General features: G+C 45.4%; 1 protein-coding gene across 5 annotated transcripts in view; it reads left to right on the top strand.

Moving 5' to 3' along the window:
* Nucleotides 1-20,986, top strand: part of SLCO2B1 (solute carrier organic anion transporter family member 2B1) — a 65,464-nt gene extending 44,478 nt beyond the window's left edge. For all 5 annotated transcript variants that reach the window (XM_081909833.1, XM_081909832.1, XM_081909829.1 and 2 more), the window contains 8 exons: nt 4,885-4,993; nt 10,402-10,566; nt 11,827-12,019; nt 16,553-16,712; nt 17,509-17,678; nt 18,565-18,629; nt 19,327-19,447; nt 20,055-20,986. In XM_081909833.1, the coding sequence (XP_081765959.1) occupies nt 4,885-4,993; nt 10,402-10,566; nt 11,827-12,019; nt 16,553-16,712; nt 17,509-17,678; nt 18,565-18,629; nt 19,327-19,447; nt 20,055-20,199 (1,128 nt within the window). In that variant the 3' untranslated portion in view covers nt 20,200-20,986. The remainder of the gene's footprint in view (nt 1-4,884; nt 4,994-10,401; nt 10,567-11,826; nt 12,020-16,552; nt 16,713-17,508; nt 17,679-18,564; nt 18,630-19,326; nt 19,448-20,054) is intronic.
* Nucleotides 20,987-21,243: the final 257 nt, after the last annotated feature.

The following is a 21,243-nucleotide window of genomic DNA, read 5'->3' as shown; positions in this document are numbered from 1 at the left end:
TCTTCCCTGCTGCTGATTTATGGCCAATTGTCCTTATCTCAAACACATTCCTTTGTGGATAAAGGAGGTTAGAGAGGACTTTGCTCCATATTTTCGAAGCATAGCGTTTCCCCCCTCCCTTCTCTCTCAGTTCCTTTCTATCACACATGTGCAGTTCCAGTTTTGTTAAATTCCTTATTTACATTCCAATTTATTCCTTCCACACTTGTACAGATATTTTTTAAAACAACAACAACCCTGCATTCAGGGAAGGGTTGCCATATCATAAATGTAGAGAAAAACTTTGATATAAGCAAAGCGTGGGCTCCCCTCCCCGCAATGTCTCTTTCACTGAATGAAATCCCCTCTCAATCTAAACCTTTTAAATCCTTGTAGCTGGGTTCATTTTCACAGTTTCTTATCTCACCATCTCTAGAAGGTGCCTGTAGTTTATTCCAATTAAACAAACCCAATTAGCAGGATAACCTGTGCTTCCAGGAAATGGATCAGGAGGGGGGGCGTCGCAGCAGCCAGAGTACTCCATGCACCCAGTGCCTTTCCTGCCCTCACATTCCATGAGGAAGAGTGTGCCAGACCGCCAGGCAAACTGCGGGTGAGAGCAAGGTCCCTATTCCAATCAAAGCAGAAAATACAATTCCCCCATCATTTTCTGATTATCTCCGTCTTTCTCGCTCCACGGTGTCCATCCCCTGGCACACAGGAAACAGGAAGCCCAGACAAGCCATTCATGAGTAGGTGCACTGTCAAACTTCAAGTCGTGAAAGTGGAAGTGGGCGCGAGTCTCATGACAAAGTGTGCTGGCCATGTGGCAGAAGGATGGCTGAGCTTCTATCTTTGTGTCCTGTGTGAGAGACAAGGAAGGCCCAAACCTTTTTGGCTGCTTAAAGTGAAGGTGAACATGGTGCCTCCACAAACGACGTACAGAAGACCAGTCATTGAATGTTACTTCATCACTGGCAAATAGACAGTGTCCTCCTCTACACTTGAGGGCAGCGGACTAGCTTAGGGAGCACAGAGCAGGCACTCCCTGGCCTTCAGAATCTGCCACCTGAGGCGGCCACCCCACTTTGGCTAATGGTAGGGCCAGCCCTAGGGACATGGGTGGCGTTGATCCAGAGGCATTCTTAGAGAAGGTGAAGATGGGCTGTGAAGGGTGGCGGTAGGAGAAGTCTCATTTGTTGGCTAAGTTGCTTCCCCCTTGATTATGAGCAGTTTCTCCAAAAGATCAGCTCAAGCAAACACAATCTTCTGCTGAGGCAGAAATGCTTGCTTTTGTGAGCTCTGCGGAGTGATCACTGGCAAACAGTTTGCTGCAAGAAGTGTGGAGGAGAAGCAGCGTTTTGAAATGAATTGCTCTTTTTCCAGTGAGACATAAAGCTGAGACCCTGGATGCTCCTGATTGTTAACAATCCCTTGGCATGCGCTGTAAGAGCAGCAGTGATAAGTTTTGATGTCCTGGCCGCTTCCCAAGCTGGGTAATTGCTTTTTTCCTGCCTCCGCTCCACCTGCATTTCTCAGTGGAAACCTCAGCCCAAGTGGCCTGCAAAGTTTCATCACGATGCAAGAAGCCCCAAGAGAATGTCCTGTGTGACGGTCATGGTTTCCTCCTCATGAGGAGGGGTCAAACTGAAGCTGAGGCAGTGGTAGGGGGAGACAGATGCTTAACCCTTCCCTGCCCCTCTGGTTTTCTGATGCAACTGCTTTCCCCAACTGCATTCCAGACATGTTTACCCTCACAAGCCTTTGTAGGGTAAGGTTATCAGATTTTCCCCCAAAGAATCCAGGGACACTTTTTTTAAAAAGAGAGAAAGAAAGGGGGGGGAGTTATTAAAAAAAACTTATTTTTTTTAAAAAAGAAGAAGTAATCTCTTCTGTGGTCTCCTCTGTTGCGCAGCCTTCCCCTGGGCCCCGCTTGCTCTCTTGGGGCGCTAGCCACCCTGGAGTAGGCTCGGGTCGGGCCTGGGCTCAACCACATGTCCTTGCCCTCCTGGTGCTCTCCTACCTCTCCTCCTTAGCGGCGGCAACAGCAGCGCGGCAAGGTCGGGGCTCCCTCTTTTTTCTCCTTCCTCTTTCTCTCTCTTCCTTCTCCTTCTCCTCTCCTCCTCCCTGCATTGGCTCCAGGGTTTTCCCGGCCCCAGAGTGCCGCTGGGCTGTCAGCCAGGTGGCTGGGCGCTTTCACACCCGGCTTGATTTGGGTCGTGGGGGGGGGGTGTCCAGCGGTTCCCCCTTGGCAGCAGCTGCGGCAGTCTCAGCAGCCCGGAGCCAGCCTGGTAACACAGTTGGCTCTGGCTGGCTTCAGGAGCTGCTCGCTGCCGTGGCGCCTGCCATTTTGCCTCACTGGAAGTCCCCATGTGATGTGTCTTGTGCCATTGAACCAATCACGCAACATTCATTCCCTACTAATAAATCTACAACACTTAAAATATAAATCCAGGGATGTTAAATGAAATCCAGGGACATTCCGGGGACAGATTTTGGCCAGGGACAGATTTGTAAATCCGGGGACTGTCCCTGGGAGACAGGGATGTCTGGTAACCATATTGTAGAGGTTGGGGTGAGCAGCAGTAGAGGAAAGAAGTGATTTCAGGAGTGGGGGGTTAAGCATTCCAATCTGCTGCTTCTCCAAGTCTCTTCCTCCTGACGCTGCTTCCCAGAACAAGCCATCGTCAGGGTTTATACATATACACACACTTCCGTGTAATAAGTGTTTTAGCTTTCATAGTAAACCAACTGTACTTGTACCAGCCAGATTCAGCATTCAGCTACTAAGTGCCATGAAGCTGAGAGCCAGGCCAGATAAATGTCACTTCACCAGAAAGACAACGCAGGCATTAACCTCTCCACGGAAGGATATTTAAATGGATCTTTTCTGCCTTTCAGTGGAGCGCTGACTTTGCTGCATCCATTTGATTTTATGCCATGCTATTTGCACAGAGTCAAATTGATTTGCCCCTAGGGAATCTCGGGGACAGGGCCGTCCACTGTAACAAAGTCCACAGAGGAGATCCAATAGCCTTAACAAAGAGAAGGACAAAAACTCTCTTCTAGCCTTTTTCTTGGCAAAATAGCGGATTTGAGGAGAACAAGATTACAAAAGCAGCAGAGTGATAAAAGGATGTTTTATGTTGGTGACCTCACTGAGTCTTCGGATTTCAATCTCCCTTTCTTGGGCCAGGTTATTAAGCAGGTGGTTATGGACCAGGTGGAGGAAACTGATTTTCTAGATCCATTTCAATTGGGGCTTAGGCCCAGTTTTAGCACAGAAACTGCTTTGGTCATTCTATATGATGAACACTGTTGGGAGGGAGACATGGGAAATTCTACCCTGTTAATTCTACTTGACCTCTCAGCAACTTTTGATACCATCAAACATGATATCCTTCTGGAGTAGCTGTCCTGAGTTGGGTTGGCGGCGGCACTGCTTTGTGGTTCCAGTCCCGCTTGGATGCTTGCTTCCAGAGGGTGATGCTTGGGGAGTGCTCTTCAGCTCCAAAGAGCCTTCAGTGTTGAGTTCTTCAGGCCTCAATTTTATCCCCTAGGAGGTTTAACATCTACATAAAACCACTAGGTGGGGTCTTTCAGAGCTTTGGAGTATGTTGTCAGCAATGTGCTGATGACACAACAACTCTACCTCTCCTTTACATCTGCAGGTGGGGCAGTGGAAGTGCTGGACTGTTGTCTTGTCTTGCCTCGGTAATGGACTGGATGAAAGCCAACAAACTGAAGCTCAGTCCTAAGGGGGCAGTTCCTTAGACTGGATGATTGGGAGGTTACCTGCTCTTGATGGGGTTACCCTTCCTCTGAAGCAGATTTGTAGCTTGTGGGTGGGTACTCCTGGATCCCAAGGCAAATACAACGGTGGGTGGGATTGCTGCCTTTTTTTCCTGGATGCCCCCCCCAGTGGCGTAGCGTGGGTTGTCAGCACCCGGGGCAAGGCAAGTAATTTGCACCCCCTAACCCGTGGATTTGTGCCCCCTAACCTGTGGATTTGCGCCCGGTACGGCCGGCCCCCCCCTGCACCCCCCACGCTACGCCACTGCCCCCCCCTTTAAATATATCTTTTTTTGGTCAAATGCGTAAAGCTGAAATTGTACAGGTTAAATGGATGGAAGCTGTGGGTTGACTCTGTGTGCACGTGTGTGTGTGTGTGTTATACCCCTGCTGAAAATGTCTATGGAAATCTGTGGGTGGGTTTGGATCAGACTGAAGCAGAATGCAGTTAGCTAATCCAGTGGAAAATGATTTGAATCAGCCAGCTACTAAATTTATCAGATTAGTAGCTGGCTGATATAATAGTAGCTGGCCTATAATGGAAACCGATAAAATACTAAGTGTGCAGTGGGGTTGCATCGCTCTGCGGAAACAGTGGGTTGCGGTCGTGTGGCAAAGGAGGTGTAGCAAAAAGGGAAACAGCAGTAGGATGCAATTCTGACTGAAGCGGGGGGGGGGGGAATAAAAAGTGAGGTTGAGTTCATCTGAGTTTGGGAGTGAGATTGACAAAGTGGACTAAGGAGAGACCAAAGCCCAGCTTTAAGGACTCCTGGTCTTTTGTGCAGGATTCTCGCTTTGGTGGACTGATCCAGAGGTTTCCCAGGAATATTACTGTTTCTTTATTTATTGCATTTACTGGTATATTACACACACACCCCATTTTCTCCAAGGAGCTCAAGGTGGCATACGTGGTTTATCCCCCTACTCATTTAATCCCCACAAAGTCCCTGTGTTTAGGCTGAGGGGCAGTAGCTGGGTCCAAGGCCACCTGTGAGCTTTATGGCCAAGCGGGGATTCGAAAGCTGCTCTTCCAGATTCTAGTCTGATGCTCTGACCACACTGACTCATAGCCTTGTGTTCATGTCTAATACAATGTCACCCGCCCGTTTCTAGGAAGAGTCGCCCCAGAACAGCCCTTCAGAAGCTCAAAACAACGACTTCCTACCTGAAAAAAGTAAAGAAAAAGAACTGAAAGACTACACTCTGAAACAGTTCATCGGAAGTAAGCTTGTGTTTATTTGCCCATCTAGAAGCCCTGCTCGTCTCTGCATACCCAAGTTATGAAGGCTACACATGTCTTGGTTCACACATTACACAGGCACCCATGTTTCCCCATGTAGGCATGAATCTTTGGGCTATTTGCTCCAGAGTTTGTTGCACACCACACAGGTTGCTCCACTCACTTAATTACTTGAGAGAATTTGCAAAACAAATAAATCCCAAGTAATATGGCTTTGCATCTTGAAGGACCGAATTCAGTTTTGGAGCAGAACAAGATTATACACAGGCTACCCTAACCCACACAAACTGAACCAACCTGAACCAAGAACTTGTATACTTAAACTGTGTACACATCACCTGCTTAAAATGCAGCTAGATTGTTTATCAGTTTGGATCCAAGTGCGTTTAGTGTGATATTTCATAAAGAAAAGACAAGGATGGGTATCGATTGTGGCTAACGTCTTGTGTGGAAGCAAACTGGATGCAGTTTGCAGCACTAACATATTACTACTAGAGAGAGAGGTAGACAGAGATGGAGAGTCTGTTTGTTGCTGTATAAGTTACACAGAAGGTGTTAGTGATGTGGCAAGGTTAAATGGGGGCATAGACAGACCAGGGGAAGGCTCAAATGCAATTAACCTGGGTTTGGAGTACGTGAGGACAGAGAGATAGTGAGATCTAGGAAATGAAGATAATGGAGAGGAAAAAAAGAAATGGCAGGAATTAACTGTTCCAGAGAATGGAGAGAAAAGGGGTAGGTTTCCTACAGTCCCAAGTAAGCAGCCTTAAAACCTTTCCAAGTTGAATCAAAAATCCAAAACTTCATGCTCAATTTCCTGGTTTCTGTTTGTTTAATTTGTTTTGTGACAGCAGGGAGCAGTGCTCCCCACAGATCTTCATTGCCCATTATGGACTGGTATAATACCCAAACACTTTTGGCCTTCAGCTTAAAAATGAATACATTTCTTCCTTTGGCCTTCCAGGCTGCTGTTTCTATACCTGACCTGTTATTGTGTCTTCTGGTTGCTTCATTTATTTGTCTGTTTGCTTGTTCTTGCACATCAACAATCAGTACTGAGACTAAGTTCACTCTTGTTTTGTTATGTATGTTGTGTTTGTTATTATGTATTTCTTATTTGTCCAAGAAAATTTCGAGGGAAATCCATTTCTATTTGTATAGGTTTTCCAGAGAGCACACTAATGTTCCTTTAAGTTTCATGATTAAACTGCTATAACATAGAGAAGAGGCAGAGAGATGGGGAGAGGCTGTAAGGTGAAGGGAGGACTACGAGAGCTGAGGAGGTCCGCTCACATGGGCATCCAAGCAGGAGTTATTATTATTGTTGTTGTTGTTATTGTTATTATTATTAAACCCCGACCACCTGGCTGGGTTTCCCCAGCATATCTAAAAACATAATAAAAACATCAAACATTAAAAACCTTCTGATACAGGGCTGCCTTCAGATGTCTTCTAAAAGTTGTGTGCTTCTTTATCTCCTTGACATCTGAAGGGAGGGCACCACCACTGAGAATGCCTGCTTCTCTCTTCTCTGAAAAAAGAGAAGGAGGGGACAGACTTTTGCAGGGTGTCTTCAGCAGGAATGGATGAATGGCAATTTCAGTTCTCTGTTTCTCATTTTTCCAGTCTGAAGTTCAGTTCTAATTTCTGCAGCAACCTGCAGATTTGTGTTTTTTTAAAAAAATCTATTTGAAAACATTTTAGTGTAGAAAACATTTAGGGCAGATTTTTCCTAATAAACACATTTTTGTCTAGTTACAGGTAGGTAGCCGTGTTCGTCTGCCGTAGTCAAAACAAAATAAAAAAAAGGCTACCTACCTGTAACTAGAACTATGGAAGGCACCACATTGAGCCACATGAAATGGACCAATAACAAACTTAGTTGGTCTCTAAGATGCTACTGGAAGGATTTTTTTTACATTTTTGTCTGTGCTTTTGGCTAATTTGCACTTTTCTGCAAGCATTTCCCCATCCTATAATAATGCATCTCCATGTTATTTTAACGAATGTATGCATTTTATGCACATTTCACCCAATATATGCATTATTGTACATATTATTTGGTTGGGTAATTGAATTTTTTTTAAAAATGTAAATTTCTAAGGATGGCTGTGGTTCGGTTCACATATTGGTCTGAGAACTGGGAATTACATAGTTTCTCATTGAAATCATAGTATCATAGACTTGGAAGGGACCCCAAGGGTCATCTAGTCCAACCCCCTGCAATGCAGGAATCTCAGCTACAGCATCCATGACAGCTGGCCATCCAACCTCTACTTTAAAATCTCCCAAGAAGAAGAGTCCACAACCTCCCGAGGGAGACGATTTCACTCTCACTGTCAGAAGGTTCTTTCTGATGCAAATAGAATTAAATTTCTCCTCCACCCCTATTCTTGAGGGGGGGGCGGGTCTCCAAGAGAAATGTTGGCTACATTCTGGAACTAGTTACATAAGAATCAGAGAACCTATCCAGGTTACCAAGATCCCGTATGGGAGAAGGTAGAGACATTTCCCGGGAAATGTATATTTAGGCTTGATCCCATCACTAGTGAAGTTGCTTTTTTCAGAATTAATAACTGGATCTGCAAACAATAGAGTAAATTTTCTAATTAGGCCGGCATGTAGTAGACAATGTGAACGTTCAGATTTACACCGCTGCTGTGGAAGGAGGTTTGGCTGAAATTACTATGGCTTCCTCCAGTTCCTTCGTAATGGGCCTGCGTCCATTTGCTCAGGGAAAAATAGGTTTGTGGAGAATTCCAACTGAAGGGCTCTTCTTGGTAACACCAGGCAGATTTTAACCAGCCACCAGACTACTAATCTGCATCATGATAAAGCGATAAAGGGCCAAAGACGAGCCTATAACTTTCTCCACGATTGCAGGGGAAATTCCAGACACGCTGTAAAACTGCAGCTTTAAAGCTCTGTCGGGATGCAGCGTACTTAAGATTGATTTAGAGATCTGTTATCAGGCAGAGTAATGGGGAACATTCGCTGTCCGGTCCAATAAAGCACTCTCTTTCTCCTCCGGATTAAGCTAAATGCCCTATTCCTACTTTTAGCCTAGCAAGTTTTATGTCCATCAGATAACAATATGCTTCCAATCTGCCACTGTGCTTCTGGATGGCCAAGAAAATGTTAATCAGCCAGGGAGACAAATTCCAGAGAGAGAGAGAGAGAGAGAGAGAGAGAGAGAGAGAGAGATCACCGTGCAAAGCATTCTACTGCAATAGAGGAATCCAGCAGCTCCTGAGCTTACCACCCAGAGAGAAGGGGGTGCTTTATCAGCTGAACTGCAAAAGACTCTTGGGCTGAGGAGTTGTTGTTGGTTTTTTGTACAGTGGTACCTTGGTTTACGAACTTAATCCGTTCCAGAAGTCCGTTCTTAAACCAAAGTGTTCTTAAACCAAGGTGTACTTTCCCATAGCAGCGGGGGACTCAATTTACAATGGAACACACTCAACAGGAAGCGGAACATGTTCTGCTTCCAAGGCAAAGTTCACAAACTAAAACACCTACTTATGGGTTTGCAGCATTCTTAATCCAAGTTGTTCATAAACTAAGCTGTTCTCAAACCAAGGTACCACTGTATCTTCGTTTTAGATCCTGTTATGATTTACGTGGAAATTGTTCAGTTTGGTGATATGTTTTTTAATGCTTTGCTTCCTGTTTATGACTACTTTTGTTGAAGTTATGTGTGTGTGTATGTTGTAGGTCACCTTGAGCATTTGTTTGAGTTTTGGAAAGGCGGCATACAAATAAAATGATATCTGATGAACTGCCAAGGAACAACACCTTGTACATGGCAGACGTCTTTGGGGAGATGTTGTTGACTGCAAAGTCTGCTCATGTGAGGGGTGGCCTGACTCGCTGGGCCATGCCATCATCCTCTGTGGATCAAGAGTCTCAAGCAGAAATGAGCTGCACAGAACCACTGGCACTACTATTCTGCCATTGGAATTTTTCCATATAAAGGAAAAAGGAGTAGGGAAAGGGGGTCTCTCTGTGTGACCTGGGCTTCCACCAGCTAGGTTTCAGAGCCTTCCTGGCCCAACCACCAGGGAACTGTTTCCTCTGCAAGCCTTTCAGATCCCCCCCCCCCCCAATTTCTTAGTGATCTGACAGCGTCACTTAGCACATGTCCTCTGAAATGCAGGTTCCTCAAGGGCACGGTGTCAACTGCCATACAAGCCTCAAACACCTCACTTAGCACTCAGTCAGCTGACCATACTGGCTCCACTGGTCATAGAATCATAGAATTGTAGACGTGGAAGGGATCCCCAGGGGTCGTCTAGCCCAGCCCCTTACAATGCAGGAATCTCAGCTAAAGCATCCATGACAGATGCCCATCCAACTTCTGCTTCAAAACGTCCGTCCGAGGAAGGAGAGTCTGTCACCTCCCGAGGGAGACCGTTCCACTGCCAAACAGCTCTTGCTGTCAGAAATTCCTTCCTAATATTTAGTCAGAAACTCCTTGTTAGTTAAATCCATTGGTTTTGCCCTCCCTTCTGGAGCAGCAGAAAACAAGCCTGCTCCATCCTCCATGTGACAGCCCTTAAGATATTTTTTTAAAAATATTTTTTATTAAGGATTTTCTTGTTTTACAGAAGTGTAGTGCCTCATATGTTTTTTTCTTCTTCTTCTTCCACGTAGCGTTTTTACAAATCTGTTTCATTTGTTGAGGCAACCCTTAAGATATTTGAAGGTGGCTCTCATATCTCCTCTCAAGTCTCCTCTTTTCCATGCTAAACATACCCTTTTAAGTCCTTTTAAGCCCCAGCTAGTTCTTTATTCTGAGCAACAGATTTCGTTGGACAGGCTAAGCTGCCATTCCTTCTACATGTCCATTATGTTGCCACCCTGTGTTGGCTGCCTAAACTACCATAAGCTACCTAAATTACCATACTTGCTGTTGCTACCTCTTCAAGGCAAAAAAGAGTTAGCCGAGTGGGTCCCAAATGTTTTCACGCCACCGCCCACTTGGTTCCATAAACCTATACCAAGTTCCCTCTACCCTACCCGATAAAAAACATTATTCAGAAAAATGGTGTGCACAACCCACAAAAAAGATAATAACACAACAAAATCCAGAATTCCAAACAGTAGTTGCAAATTTATTTAAAACCCAATTAAAACTATTTAGTTTAACTAATTCAACAAAAATTGATTCACTTGATCCAGTGACACCAGCTTTTCAAAGTCTGACATTCATTTATACCTCCGGTTCCCCCTTTGCCACTTACCACCCCTTAGGTATTCCCACTGCCCCCCAGGAGCAGAAGCACCCACTTTGAGAACGACCTACTTATTCTGTAGCAGCAAGAAACAGCAACAAAATAATGCCTATTCTTATTATTAATTATAATTTGCTACTCTTTCTTCTGTTGCAGTGTTTCCTGTGGTTTTCATGAGGCTGATGAAGAACCCCATCTTAGTTGTGGTCATCTTGGCTATGGTCAATCTCTCTGGCATGATTGCTGGCATAGCAACCTTCATGGCCAAACTGTTGGAGAGGCAGTTCTCCCTGTCCGCATCTGTTGCCAACATGATCCTAGGTGTGTGCTACTTCCATGTTTCCAGATTGCAAGATCTCAAGGTCATTTAGATCCCATTCCTATCGCGTTTAGCAAGGGACAGTGTTGTGCCAAATTTTGGCAGCGTTCAATTTTCTCAGGGCAAAAATCATGAGTGGTATCCAGCTAAGTTTTACTTAGGGTAAACCCATTGAAATCAACAGAGAAAACAATGCACCATGTTATCCCTACATCTCTTTGCCAAGAGATGGGAAGGGATTGCGCTCTGTGTCAGGTGGGGAGCAGTCTTTAGGCTTTTGTTGTAGGGTGTACTTTGGGAATCTAATGGATTCCCAAAGAGCCCAGAGGAAAGTAGGGGTGGGCATCTGAGTCTGAGTGTATACTCAGTCCAGGAATTTGCTTTTCAGTACCAGGCCTGAGCTTTTGACACAAAAAGAACTCCTGGTTTCCTCCCACCCAGATTTCTTTCAGTGGTTCAATGTGGGCGCAAGAGCTTTTTCACGGTCACTGTTCTTAAACAACTGGGAATCAGAAACCCTTGTCAATCTGTTGTTGGTTGTACGTGGAATGCCTGCTCTAAAATGGCAAATGCATGCCCAATAGAAGGGCAGGAATGTGGGTGCAACTGTACAGGCCACCCCCCCCCCCCCGTTTACAAGGGGGTTACATCCCAAGGCACCGTGCACACCAGTGAAATCACATATATTTGAAGCACCGTTAGGAAAAAATGCAAATACTGTATTTTTTGCTCTATAAGACTCACTTTTCCCCCTCCTAAAAAGTAAGGGGAAATGTGTGTGCGTCTTATGGAGCGAATGCAGGCTGCGCAGCTATCCCAGAAGCCAGAACAGCAAGAGGGATTGCTGCTTTCACTGCGTAGTGATCCCTCTTGCTGTTCTGGCTTCTGAGATTCAGAATATTTTTTTCTTTCCTCCTCCAACAACTAGGTGCGTCTTGTGGTCTGGTGCGTCTTATAGAGAGAAAAATACGGTACCCACCCCTGCCCAATTCCACCCCTTTTTAAAGAAGCTTCTTTAAAATAAGCAGGCTGTGGGCAGGGAAAGGTTGTTCTGCTGGTGGATCTCTGCATTGTTTATCTATCTAACAAAATCCACATACCACTTGATTGCAACAAAACCCCTGCAGTTCAAAGAAGGAACAGGCAGGGTTATCGTTGCTTTTTAAAAATGTATTCTGTGTTCTGATTTTGTAGTTTTATGTTGCGATCTTCGTGTGAAGGTTGGTATACAAATTTAACAAATCATCACCACCATCCCACAGGAGCTGTCAACATCCCGAGTGGCATGTTCGGAATCGCCCTTGGAGGGGCCATCATAAGGAACTGCCGCCTCTCCCTCACCCAGATCGCCCTGATGAGCGTAATCAGCATGGGTCTCTGTACCATCTGTGACGTGCCGCTCTTCTTCTTGGGCTGCCAGACGCAGACGGTGGCGGGACTTGACCTTTCTGGAAGGTATACAAGCATGCCTGTTTAAAGGAAGATGTGGGGAAGTTATCCAGTTTAAGGCCATAGAAGTGTAGGTTTGAAGAAAAATGAAAGTCTTTAACTGTAGGGATTTTCAGTTGACATGCTTCGATTCCTGGCTCTTTCCTTAAGTCTTCCTTTTTTCTTTCGCACTCCCTCCTCTTTGCTCTGCAGGAAACCCATTTTCTGTCTACACCTTGTTATAGGAAAACCCTTGGGCTCACTTGCATTGCCAAACAAAGACACCAGCTAGGAATATAGGAGCAAAACAGCAGCCTGTAGGACTGATCTTTATTTAGAAGACTGTTGCAGGACTTTCAGCCACCACATGAAAAAAGCAGAAAGAAGCCCCAAACAAAGGATGGCTCCCTTTTTTATAAGTTTCTTTTTTTACCCACAATACCCTTAGTGAAGCATCATACATACATCATATATACACCACAGCTATTTCATAACCTGGGAGGGGTCTTCTGGCAGAAACGTGAGCATCAGGTTTGCCCCTATCCATACCTTGACCTCCACTTCACACCGATTAAGTACAGTGGTACCTGGGTTCTCAAACTTAATCCATTCCGGAAGTCCGTTCCAAAACCAAAGCTTTCCAAAACCAAGGCAGCTTTCCCATAGAAAGTAATGCAAAATGGATTAATCTGTTCCAGACTTTTAATAACAACCCCGAAAACAGCAATTTAACATGAATTTTACTATCTTACGAGACCATTGATCCATAAAATGAAAGCAATAAACAATGTACTGCAGTCACACAATCAATCAGTGAATCAATCAATAGTTGAACTGGGTTCCACACAATCACAAAAACAAAACAAGAAGTGCGGCAAAAATGAAACTGCAAAATAAATAGCGAAAACAGACAGACCTCAGCATAACTCTCAAAATGGAAGTGTGGCACTCAAATCGGAGCACATTCGGCTTCCCAAAGAAGTTCGCAAACTGGAACACTTACTTCCGGGTTTGCAGTGTTTGGGTTCCAAGTTGTTTTGAGTACCAAGGCGTTTGAGAACCAAGGTACCACTGTAAAACAAAGGTGAGTATGTACATGGCCAAGTTAACCACACCTCTTTTGTCTTGACCAAGTTCCTAACCAAATGAGGTTAGGATGGCTACTGTCTGGCACTCAGAGCCAGGATGCCAGCAATTATCTCCCATGCAAGAGGTTGCTGGGTCCGTGATATTGGGCTTCAGGGATTATAGCTGCCCACTTTGCAGACCCCCCCCCCTTGGTAGTCATTCATTTCCTGAACAGAACAAAGTTGGAATGGCACAAATCCGATATTGGAGTGATTTTATATGACTTTCTAAAGTTTTCCCATTCAGCCAATACATAGATACATTTATCAGTGAATTGTTACATTTGGTATTGTGCAGCGGAGACCCCTTTGAATAGAGATGGGGGAGGGGACTGTGTGATGAAGTGTTCTGTGGGAACATTTGCGGGCGTGATTGTGTTGATTTTGGTAGTGGGGGTATGTATGATGTCTGCTGGAGGGGCAACCCCCCCCAACCTTTCTCCAAATTCTGGTAACAACCTTGCATAGCTTCTTCAATCTTGCATTCCCATCTACTCCTCCTCTCATGCTTCTCCATACTACCTCTGATCTCTGCAATTTCTCATCGACCCCTCTTGCTTTTCTCAACACTGACCCATTCCTAAGTTTGCGTGGTTTGGGAGTTGTTGATATATGGGATCTAGTCCCAAGATGCTCTATAATGGGCATGGGGCCTGTGGGTGAATGTGCAGGCTTTTCTTGGCTTTCTCATAGAATCATAGAGTTGGAAGAGACCACAAGGGCCATCGAGTCAACCCCCTGCCAAGCAGGAAACACCATCAGAGCACTCCTGACATATGGTTGTCAAGCCTCTGCTTAAAGACCTCCAAAGAAGGAGACTCCATCACACTCCTTGGCAGCAAATTCCACTGTCAAACAGCTCTTACTGTCAGGAAGTTCTTCCTAATGTTTAGGTGGAATCTTCTTTCTTTAACCTCCTCTTCTCCAGGCTAAACATGCCCAGCTCCCTTAGCCGTTCCTCATAAGGCATCGTTTCCAGGCCTTTGACCATTTTGGTTGCCCTCCTCTGGACACGTTCCACTTTGTCAGTGTCCTTCTTGAACTGTGGTGCCCAGAACTGGACACAGTACTCCAGGTGAGGTCTGACCAGAGCAGAATACAGTGGCACTATTACTTCCCTTGATCTAGATGCTATACTCCTATTGATGCAGCCCAGAATTGCATTGGCTTTTTTAGCTGCCGCGTCACACTGTTGGCTCATGTCAAGTTTGTGGTCAACCAAGACTCCTAGATCCTTTTCACATGTACTGCTCTCAAGCCAGGTGTCACCCATCTTGTATTTGTGCCTCTCATTTTTTTTGCCCAAGTGCAATACTTTACATTTCTCCCTGTTAAAATTCATCTTGTTTGTTTTGGCCCAGTTCTCTAATCTGTCAAGGTCGTTTTGAAGTGTGATCCTGTCCTCTGGGGTGTTAGCCACCCCTCCCAGTTTGGTGTCATCTGCAAATTTAATCAGGATGCCCTTGAGTCCATCATCCAAGTCATTGATGAAGATGTTGAATAAGACCGGGCCCAAGACAGAACCCTGTGGCACCTCACTAGTCACTCTTCTCCAGGATGAAGGGGAACCATTGATGAGCACCCTTTGGGTTCGGTCAGTCAGCCAGTTACAAATCCACTGAGTGGTAGCATAGTCATGACCACATTTTACCAGCTTCTTTACAAGAATATCATGGGGCACCTTGTCAAATGCCTTGCTGAAATCAAGGTAGGCTTCATCCACTGCCTTCCCTTCATCTACCAGGGTTGTAATTCTGTCAAAAAACGAGATCAGGTTAGTCTGACATGACTTATTTTTCAGAAATCCATGCTGATTATTGGTGATCACAGCATTCCTTTCTAGGTGCTCACAGACTGTTTGCTTAATGATCTGCTCCAGAATCTTCCCTGGTATTGATATGCCAGACTGACTGGGCGGTACTTATTTGGGTCCTCTCTTTTCCCCTTTTTGAAAATAGGGACAACATTTGCCCTCCTCCAGTCTGCCGGGACTTCGCCTGTTCTCCAGGAATTCTCAAAGATGACTGCCAGTGGTTCTGAGATCACATCTGCCAGTTCTTTTAATACTCTTGGATGCAGTTCATCTGGCCCTGGAGACTTGAATACATCTAGACTAGCCAAGTATTCTTGTACTATCTCCTTAGTTATTCTGGGCTGTGTTTCCTCTGCTGAATCATTTGCTCCAAATTCTTCAGGTCGGGCATTGTTTTCTTTATCGGAGAAGACTGAGGCAAAGAAGGCATTGAGGAGTTCAGCCCTTTCTGTGTCCCCTGTTTGCATTTCACCATCTTCTCCTCTGAGTGACCCCACTGTTTCTTTGTTCTTCCTTTTGCTACAAACATACCCATAAAAGCCTTTTTTGTTGCTTTTAACCTCTCTAGCAAGCCTGAGTTCATTCTGTGCTTTAGCTTTTCTGACTTTGTGTCTACACCTGCTGGCTCTTTGTTTGAATTCCTTCTGTCACATCTTTTGCACACCCCTCTTTACACACCCCTCTTCTGCCGCTCCCACCATGGATAGGAAGCCCCCAGAAGGGGTTGCCTCTGAGGGGATGTGGCATTTGGACTGAAGAAGGTTCCCCAACGTTGCTTTATAGATACTATGATTAATTAGATTTATCAGTTGTTGTCACAGAGGTAGTGAAGGGGAGGAGGGTGGGGGAAGAGAGAGAACCAGGAACTAAGCTTAGCAAAAATGCAAGGCCACCAGAGCAGCAAATAATAATAATAATAATAATAATAATAATAATAATAATAATAATTAAAAAAATAATAATAATATCTTTATTGTCATTGCCCCCTCTCGGGGACAACGAAATTACTTAGGAATTAAAGGGTGTCTGCAGTATGGAGAAAGTCAGGGCTGAAGAAGAAGACTGGAAATGAAAAGGTCCCCTAGAGCCACAGCTCAAGCAACCAGGTTGGCTCATAAAGGAAGCTAGGAATATGGAGCCAGGCCAGATCGAGAAGGTTCTAGCCTGAGGGGCTGCAATTACGCCTCTCAGCACATGTTGCAGTGCTCAGCAGTTCCTGGCACTGGGATGCCGCCCGCTGTGACACGTGTAAGCATCACATACGAAGACTCTGTCATGGATGCTTTAGTTGAGATCCAGCATTGCAGGGGGTTGGGCTAGATGACCCAACTCTCTGATTCTGGAAGGAAGGAAGGAAGGAAGGAAGGAAGGAAGGAAGGAAGGAAGGAAGGAAGGAAGGAAGGAAGGAAGGAAGGAAAACTTTTTGTATTCAGATGTATTTCATGTGCAAAGGCAAGCCGATTTAACCAAGTAAAACTCATACGATCAGTTGACTATGGTGTCTTGTACTGAATGACAGCCCCAATAAATATTTGCATAAGCCTTTGTGCAAATGCATGCAAAAATGTCCCAGGGCCACGATGCTCTTGCTGACCTAATTCTGTACTCTTCCTTCTGCAGTTCTGGAATTGAGGAACACATTTTCGATTGTAACCAAATGTGCAAATGCTCCCTGTCAGCCTATAACCCTGTGTGCGGTGCGAATGGTATTGAATACATCTCCCCTTGCTACGCTGGCTGCACGGGGCTAAATATCGAATCCGAAACACAGAAAGTTCTGGTGAGTATAGATTCTTCTAGATCTTCATAAAGAAGCCTGCAAGAAGAAAGTGGTCGGAAAGTGGTGGGCTTGGAGTGGAGAAGCATCAGGTGGGAGGTGTCCCTACCTCTTCCGTGCCTCTGCTGCAAATTGCCCTCTTTTGTTTTGTCATCCAGAGTCCGCTACATGCTCTTGCCTGCCACACATAGTTAGGCCTTAAGGAACCACACTCAGTCCCCCCACATACAGGATATCGGGTCAGTATCCCTCAGGCAGGCTTGAAAATGGGCACTGCTAATGTGAAATACACATGAGCCCCATGCTGGGCAAAAGATTCCTGCATTGCAGAGGGTTGAGCTGGATGACCCTTGGGGTCCCTTCCAACTCTACACCAGTGTGGTGTAGTGGTTAAGAGTGGTAGACTCGTAATCTGGTAAACCGGGTTCGCTTCCCTGCTCCTCCACCTGCAGCTGCTGGGTGACCTTGGGCCAGTCATACTTCTGTGAAGTCTCTCAGCCCCACTCACCTCACAGAGTGTTTGTTGTGGGGGAGGAAGGGAAAGGAGATTGTGAGCCGCTTTGAGACTCCTTTGGGTAGGGATAAAGCGGGATATCAAATCCAAACTCCTTCTCCTCCTCCTCCTCCTCCTCCTCTTCTTCTTTGATTCATGCTTTTAGATTAATGGATGCTCCTTATTCAAGATGGGGGAATGGCAATGGGGAGAAGGGAAGGGGGAGATCAGTCTTAACCTTTCCTCCCACCTGCCCCTGGTACTGTTGCCGTTGTTCCTTCTCTGACTTCCTGCCCCTTCCCTCAGAACTACACCAGTTGCAACTGCATTGTTGTCGACGGCGGCTATGGATATGCTACACCTGGGAGCTGCAGCTTCCACTGTTCCAAATTCCTGATGCCTTTTGTGACCATCGCCTCCTTGTCCACCTTCCTGGGGAGCCTCGCACACACGCCGGGCTTCGTGCTTGTTCTGAGGTACTTTGTGACATTTTAAAAGTACTTCCTAGGAACATTTGAGCAGTGGCCTTTCTCTGTCAAGGAATCTAGATCAGATGCGTTTGTGGGCTCTGCTGTATTTGAATGCCTGTCCTTCACAAAGGGGAGGGAAGAGATGGTTCATTAAAAAAACAAAACCAACAGTTTATGCCCAGTTGTTTATTGATTAGTGTTCACCGGGAATTACATGGCACTTCACTGATAGACTCTTAGCCCCCAAAGAGCCTATAGTCTAAACTTTGACAATGGAAGAAATGGCAGCTATGGGGCAGGAATGGGAAAGGCAAAGGAAGAAAAAAATATGAATATGAACAAATGCAGCTAAATGCTCTCTCTTGAGCTTAGTTCAGTGGGGGTGAGGAATAAGGGCATAAGCCTCCTGTGAAAAGTGAGTTTCAGGGGGGATTTTAAGGGAGAGAGCGAGAAGCAAGTGCCACCACAAAGTGTTTCGAAAAGAAGTTCCAGGCATTAGGAGCAGCAAGGGAAAGAGAACAGAATCTCTTCTGAAAAATACACCTCATGTGCAGAAAGCTGGAACAAGGGCTGGAAGGATCTGTCCATTTCAATTCTCTTAGTTGATCCCCCCCCCCCAACTTCCAATCTTAAATTCAGTTTTCCAGATTTCTGCAGCAATTTGCATATATATGGTTATTAACCCTCATGAAAATTTACCCATGTTCTGTTGTGGATTTCTCCCAATAAGCACATTTTTGCATGCAGTTTTAACTAATGTGCACATTTTTGCAAGCAGTTGTTTTCCAGCGTAGCAGCAGATCACCTAGCCTGAAGAGTCCCCAAGGGCTCACAGCCTTCTGCAGACATGCCCCTTGGGCTCCCACCAATCCCTTTTGGCTTTCTCTTCCAGAAACGTTGACCCTGAAGATAAGTCTTTTGCCATAGGGATACAGTTCCTCATGCAGAGAGTTCTAGGTGAGTCAGAGGCAAGTGGTGCGTGTGTGTTTGGGGCACAGTCAGTTTGCTGTTGGGTGGTGAATTTCGCATCCTGAAAAGGAAATTTCCAGCCTTGGTGGTTGTACAGAAAACTTGAACACTTGTTGAATGTGCAGGGTGAAATCTCAGAAGCCAGAGCAATCTTTGCTTTCTGTGCATTTTAACTTGTGGACACATGCAAGAAGCATTTACAAATTCGACTTGGGTCCAATAGGCCCCAATAAATTCATAGTCAAAGCACACACACACTATACTTATTCCAAATTTAAGATACAACATAAGCTTTTTATAGTACAGATGTGCAAGTATGCAGGGGTGATCCCTCCAAACAATATTACCGTATTTTTCCATCTATAAGACGCCCCCATGTATAAGACGACCCCTATTTTGGGCGACTCCAATTTAAGAAAATGGGGGAGATGGTCCCTGTGTATGATATGCCCCCACATTTTGGACATTATTTTTTAGGGGGAAACCTAGTCTTATACACAGAAAAATACAGTAATTCCCATTGTGCTTGGCAGACCCCTGCTTACTAATACAATGTTTTTCTTCAACTCAAACCCTTCTTGAGAAAAAGAACCAAAATACAGTGGTACCTCTGGATGCGAACGGGATCCGTTCCGGAGCATGAACTTCTTCTTACGTGGCATGAACTTCTTGCTTTCTTTTCTAGCCTGGTTGCCTGCGCCAGTGGTGTACGGTAGCCTCATTGACACAGCCTGCGTCCTGTGGCAATACAAGTGCCAAAAGAGAACAGCCTGCAGATACTATAACAATGTATTATTCCGGCACAGGTAAGCCTCCTACTGAGCCCCTCTCTTTGTCCCCATAACAGGTCACTAATTTGGGGTGTGTGTGTGTGTGTGTGTGTTTGTGGCATCAATACTATCTACAGACAAGGGTCAGGTTGAAAGGCAACAGCAAAAGATGGAGTTTGCTTCTTTTAAAGAATGCATACCCTGCCCCTCGTTGCAACTGATCTCATGGCACAGCAATTTTAAAATACAGCAAAGTGAAAACAAGACAAAGCAAAATAGATGTAAAGTCCCACAAGACTGGCCATCTGTTCAGGTGGGCGGGTGCATAACACTTGCTCTTCAACTGCTTTTGGCTTTACTGAGCTTCCTCCTTCTGTGCAGGCCATGTCTTCAGATAACGATGACTTTCAGAAGTTTCCTCTAGGTCAGAAGATAGGCTTAGTTGTATGAATCTTAATTTAAGCCACAGTAGTCCTTTCAAGCCCAAGGCAGGGCATGTGGCAGAATTTGGGTTCCTGGGGAGTGGAGAAGGAGGCCTGGCATCCATTTTAAAATGGAAGGATGGCTAGGCAGGCAGGTAGATGCTGCACTGTGGTCCCTTTGACCTCACTGATTTATTCCTTTTAATTTTTTGGGCCCTCAGGTTTGTTGGCCTTCAGATTTTTTTGGAAGCAAGCTGCTTTGCGTTGCTTTGCATTCTATACTTCATGTTAAAAAAGAAGGAGAGTGGAGCCCGCAGAGAATCCGGCACCAGCCCTCCGTCTGTGGTCCAGGAGTCAGCTGCTTGACCAATGCACCAGAACCAATTTCTATTCCACCAGAAGAAGAGGCCAAGCTGCAGAGGTTAAGCATGAGTCCCAGCTGCTATGTGAAGAGAACGAGACTGAAGACTTCCTCGTGCTGTGTTTTGGCACTTTTATCCGTTCCTTCTTTTGTACATACAACTTGGTGTTAGCTGCCCAAGTGCCATTTGGCAAAGGGCAAGATATAAATATTGTACATAAACATATAACCCACCTGTCAGTAATAATAGGATCCCCAAGCTGATCATTAGACGCTGCATACCACCTTGGGTGCAACGTCTTGTATTTCCTTCCTGGAGAGAGAGGCCTGTGGTTCTGTTTTGCTGGTTCAAGATGAAAAGCAGTGGGAAACTGGGCAATGGCAGCAGCAAGAGGAGGCTGCCTTGGTCTGCTACAGAGAGAAGGAGAATCCTTGTGGTTGAACCCTTCTTATCCTCATGGAGGAAGCAGCAACGCCCTACAATTTCATCACGATGTCCCCTTTACGTATAGTAACAGCACAGGGAAGTGGCACCTTAACGTGCCCATTTTACGGACAGAGAACTGAGATAACGACCTCGTCCAAGAGAGTCGGGTGGACTGGCTGTTCTAAAGCCCGATGCTGTCACTACTGGATTACATGGACTCTCAAAGAAGAGAACCAGTAAGGGCTGGAATTATTCCTTCCAGGAGTAATCACTTTTGTATAAAAGAAAGCTTACACTGACAATAATATATCCTGTGGCATTGTGCGTTTATTAAAAGTTTGTGTCGGTTACACTGGGGCAAGTTAGTCTGACTCTAGGGGAAGTGCTGTTTGGAACATGTCATGTTATGGGGAGTCTACAGAAGTCATCACACTTTGTCCACGATTGGGTCAGGAAAGCGCAGGAACGGGTATGGGGTGCTTCATTCAACTTCTGGAGAATCTCAACTGTCCTTTCAAAAAATAAAAGCCAGTCTTGGAAGTGTGTGGGTCGAGGGATGGTCAGAAGCTGGGGTTTGGGGGTAGGCATATGAAGCTGCCTTCTCCTGAGTCAGCCCAGTGAG

The sequence above is a fragment of the Podarcis melisellensis genome (genome assembly GCF_964234715.1).
Source record: "Podarcis melisellensis genome assembly, chromosome: 4".
Taxonomy (NCBI): domain Eukaryota; kingdom Metazoa; phylum Chordata; class Lepidosauria; order Squamata; family Lacertidae; genus Podarcis; species Podarcis melisellensis.
This window is presented reverse-complemented; position numbering and strand designations above follow the sequence as displayed.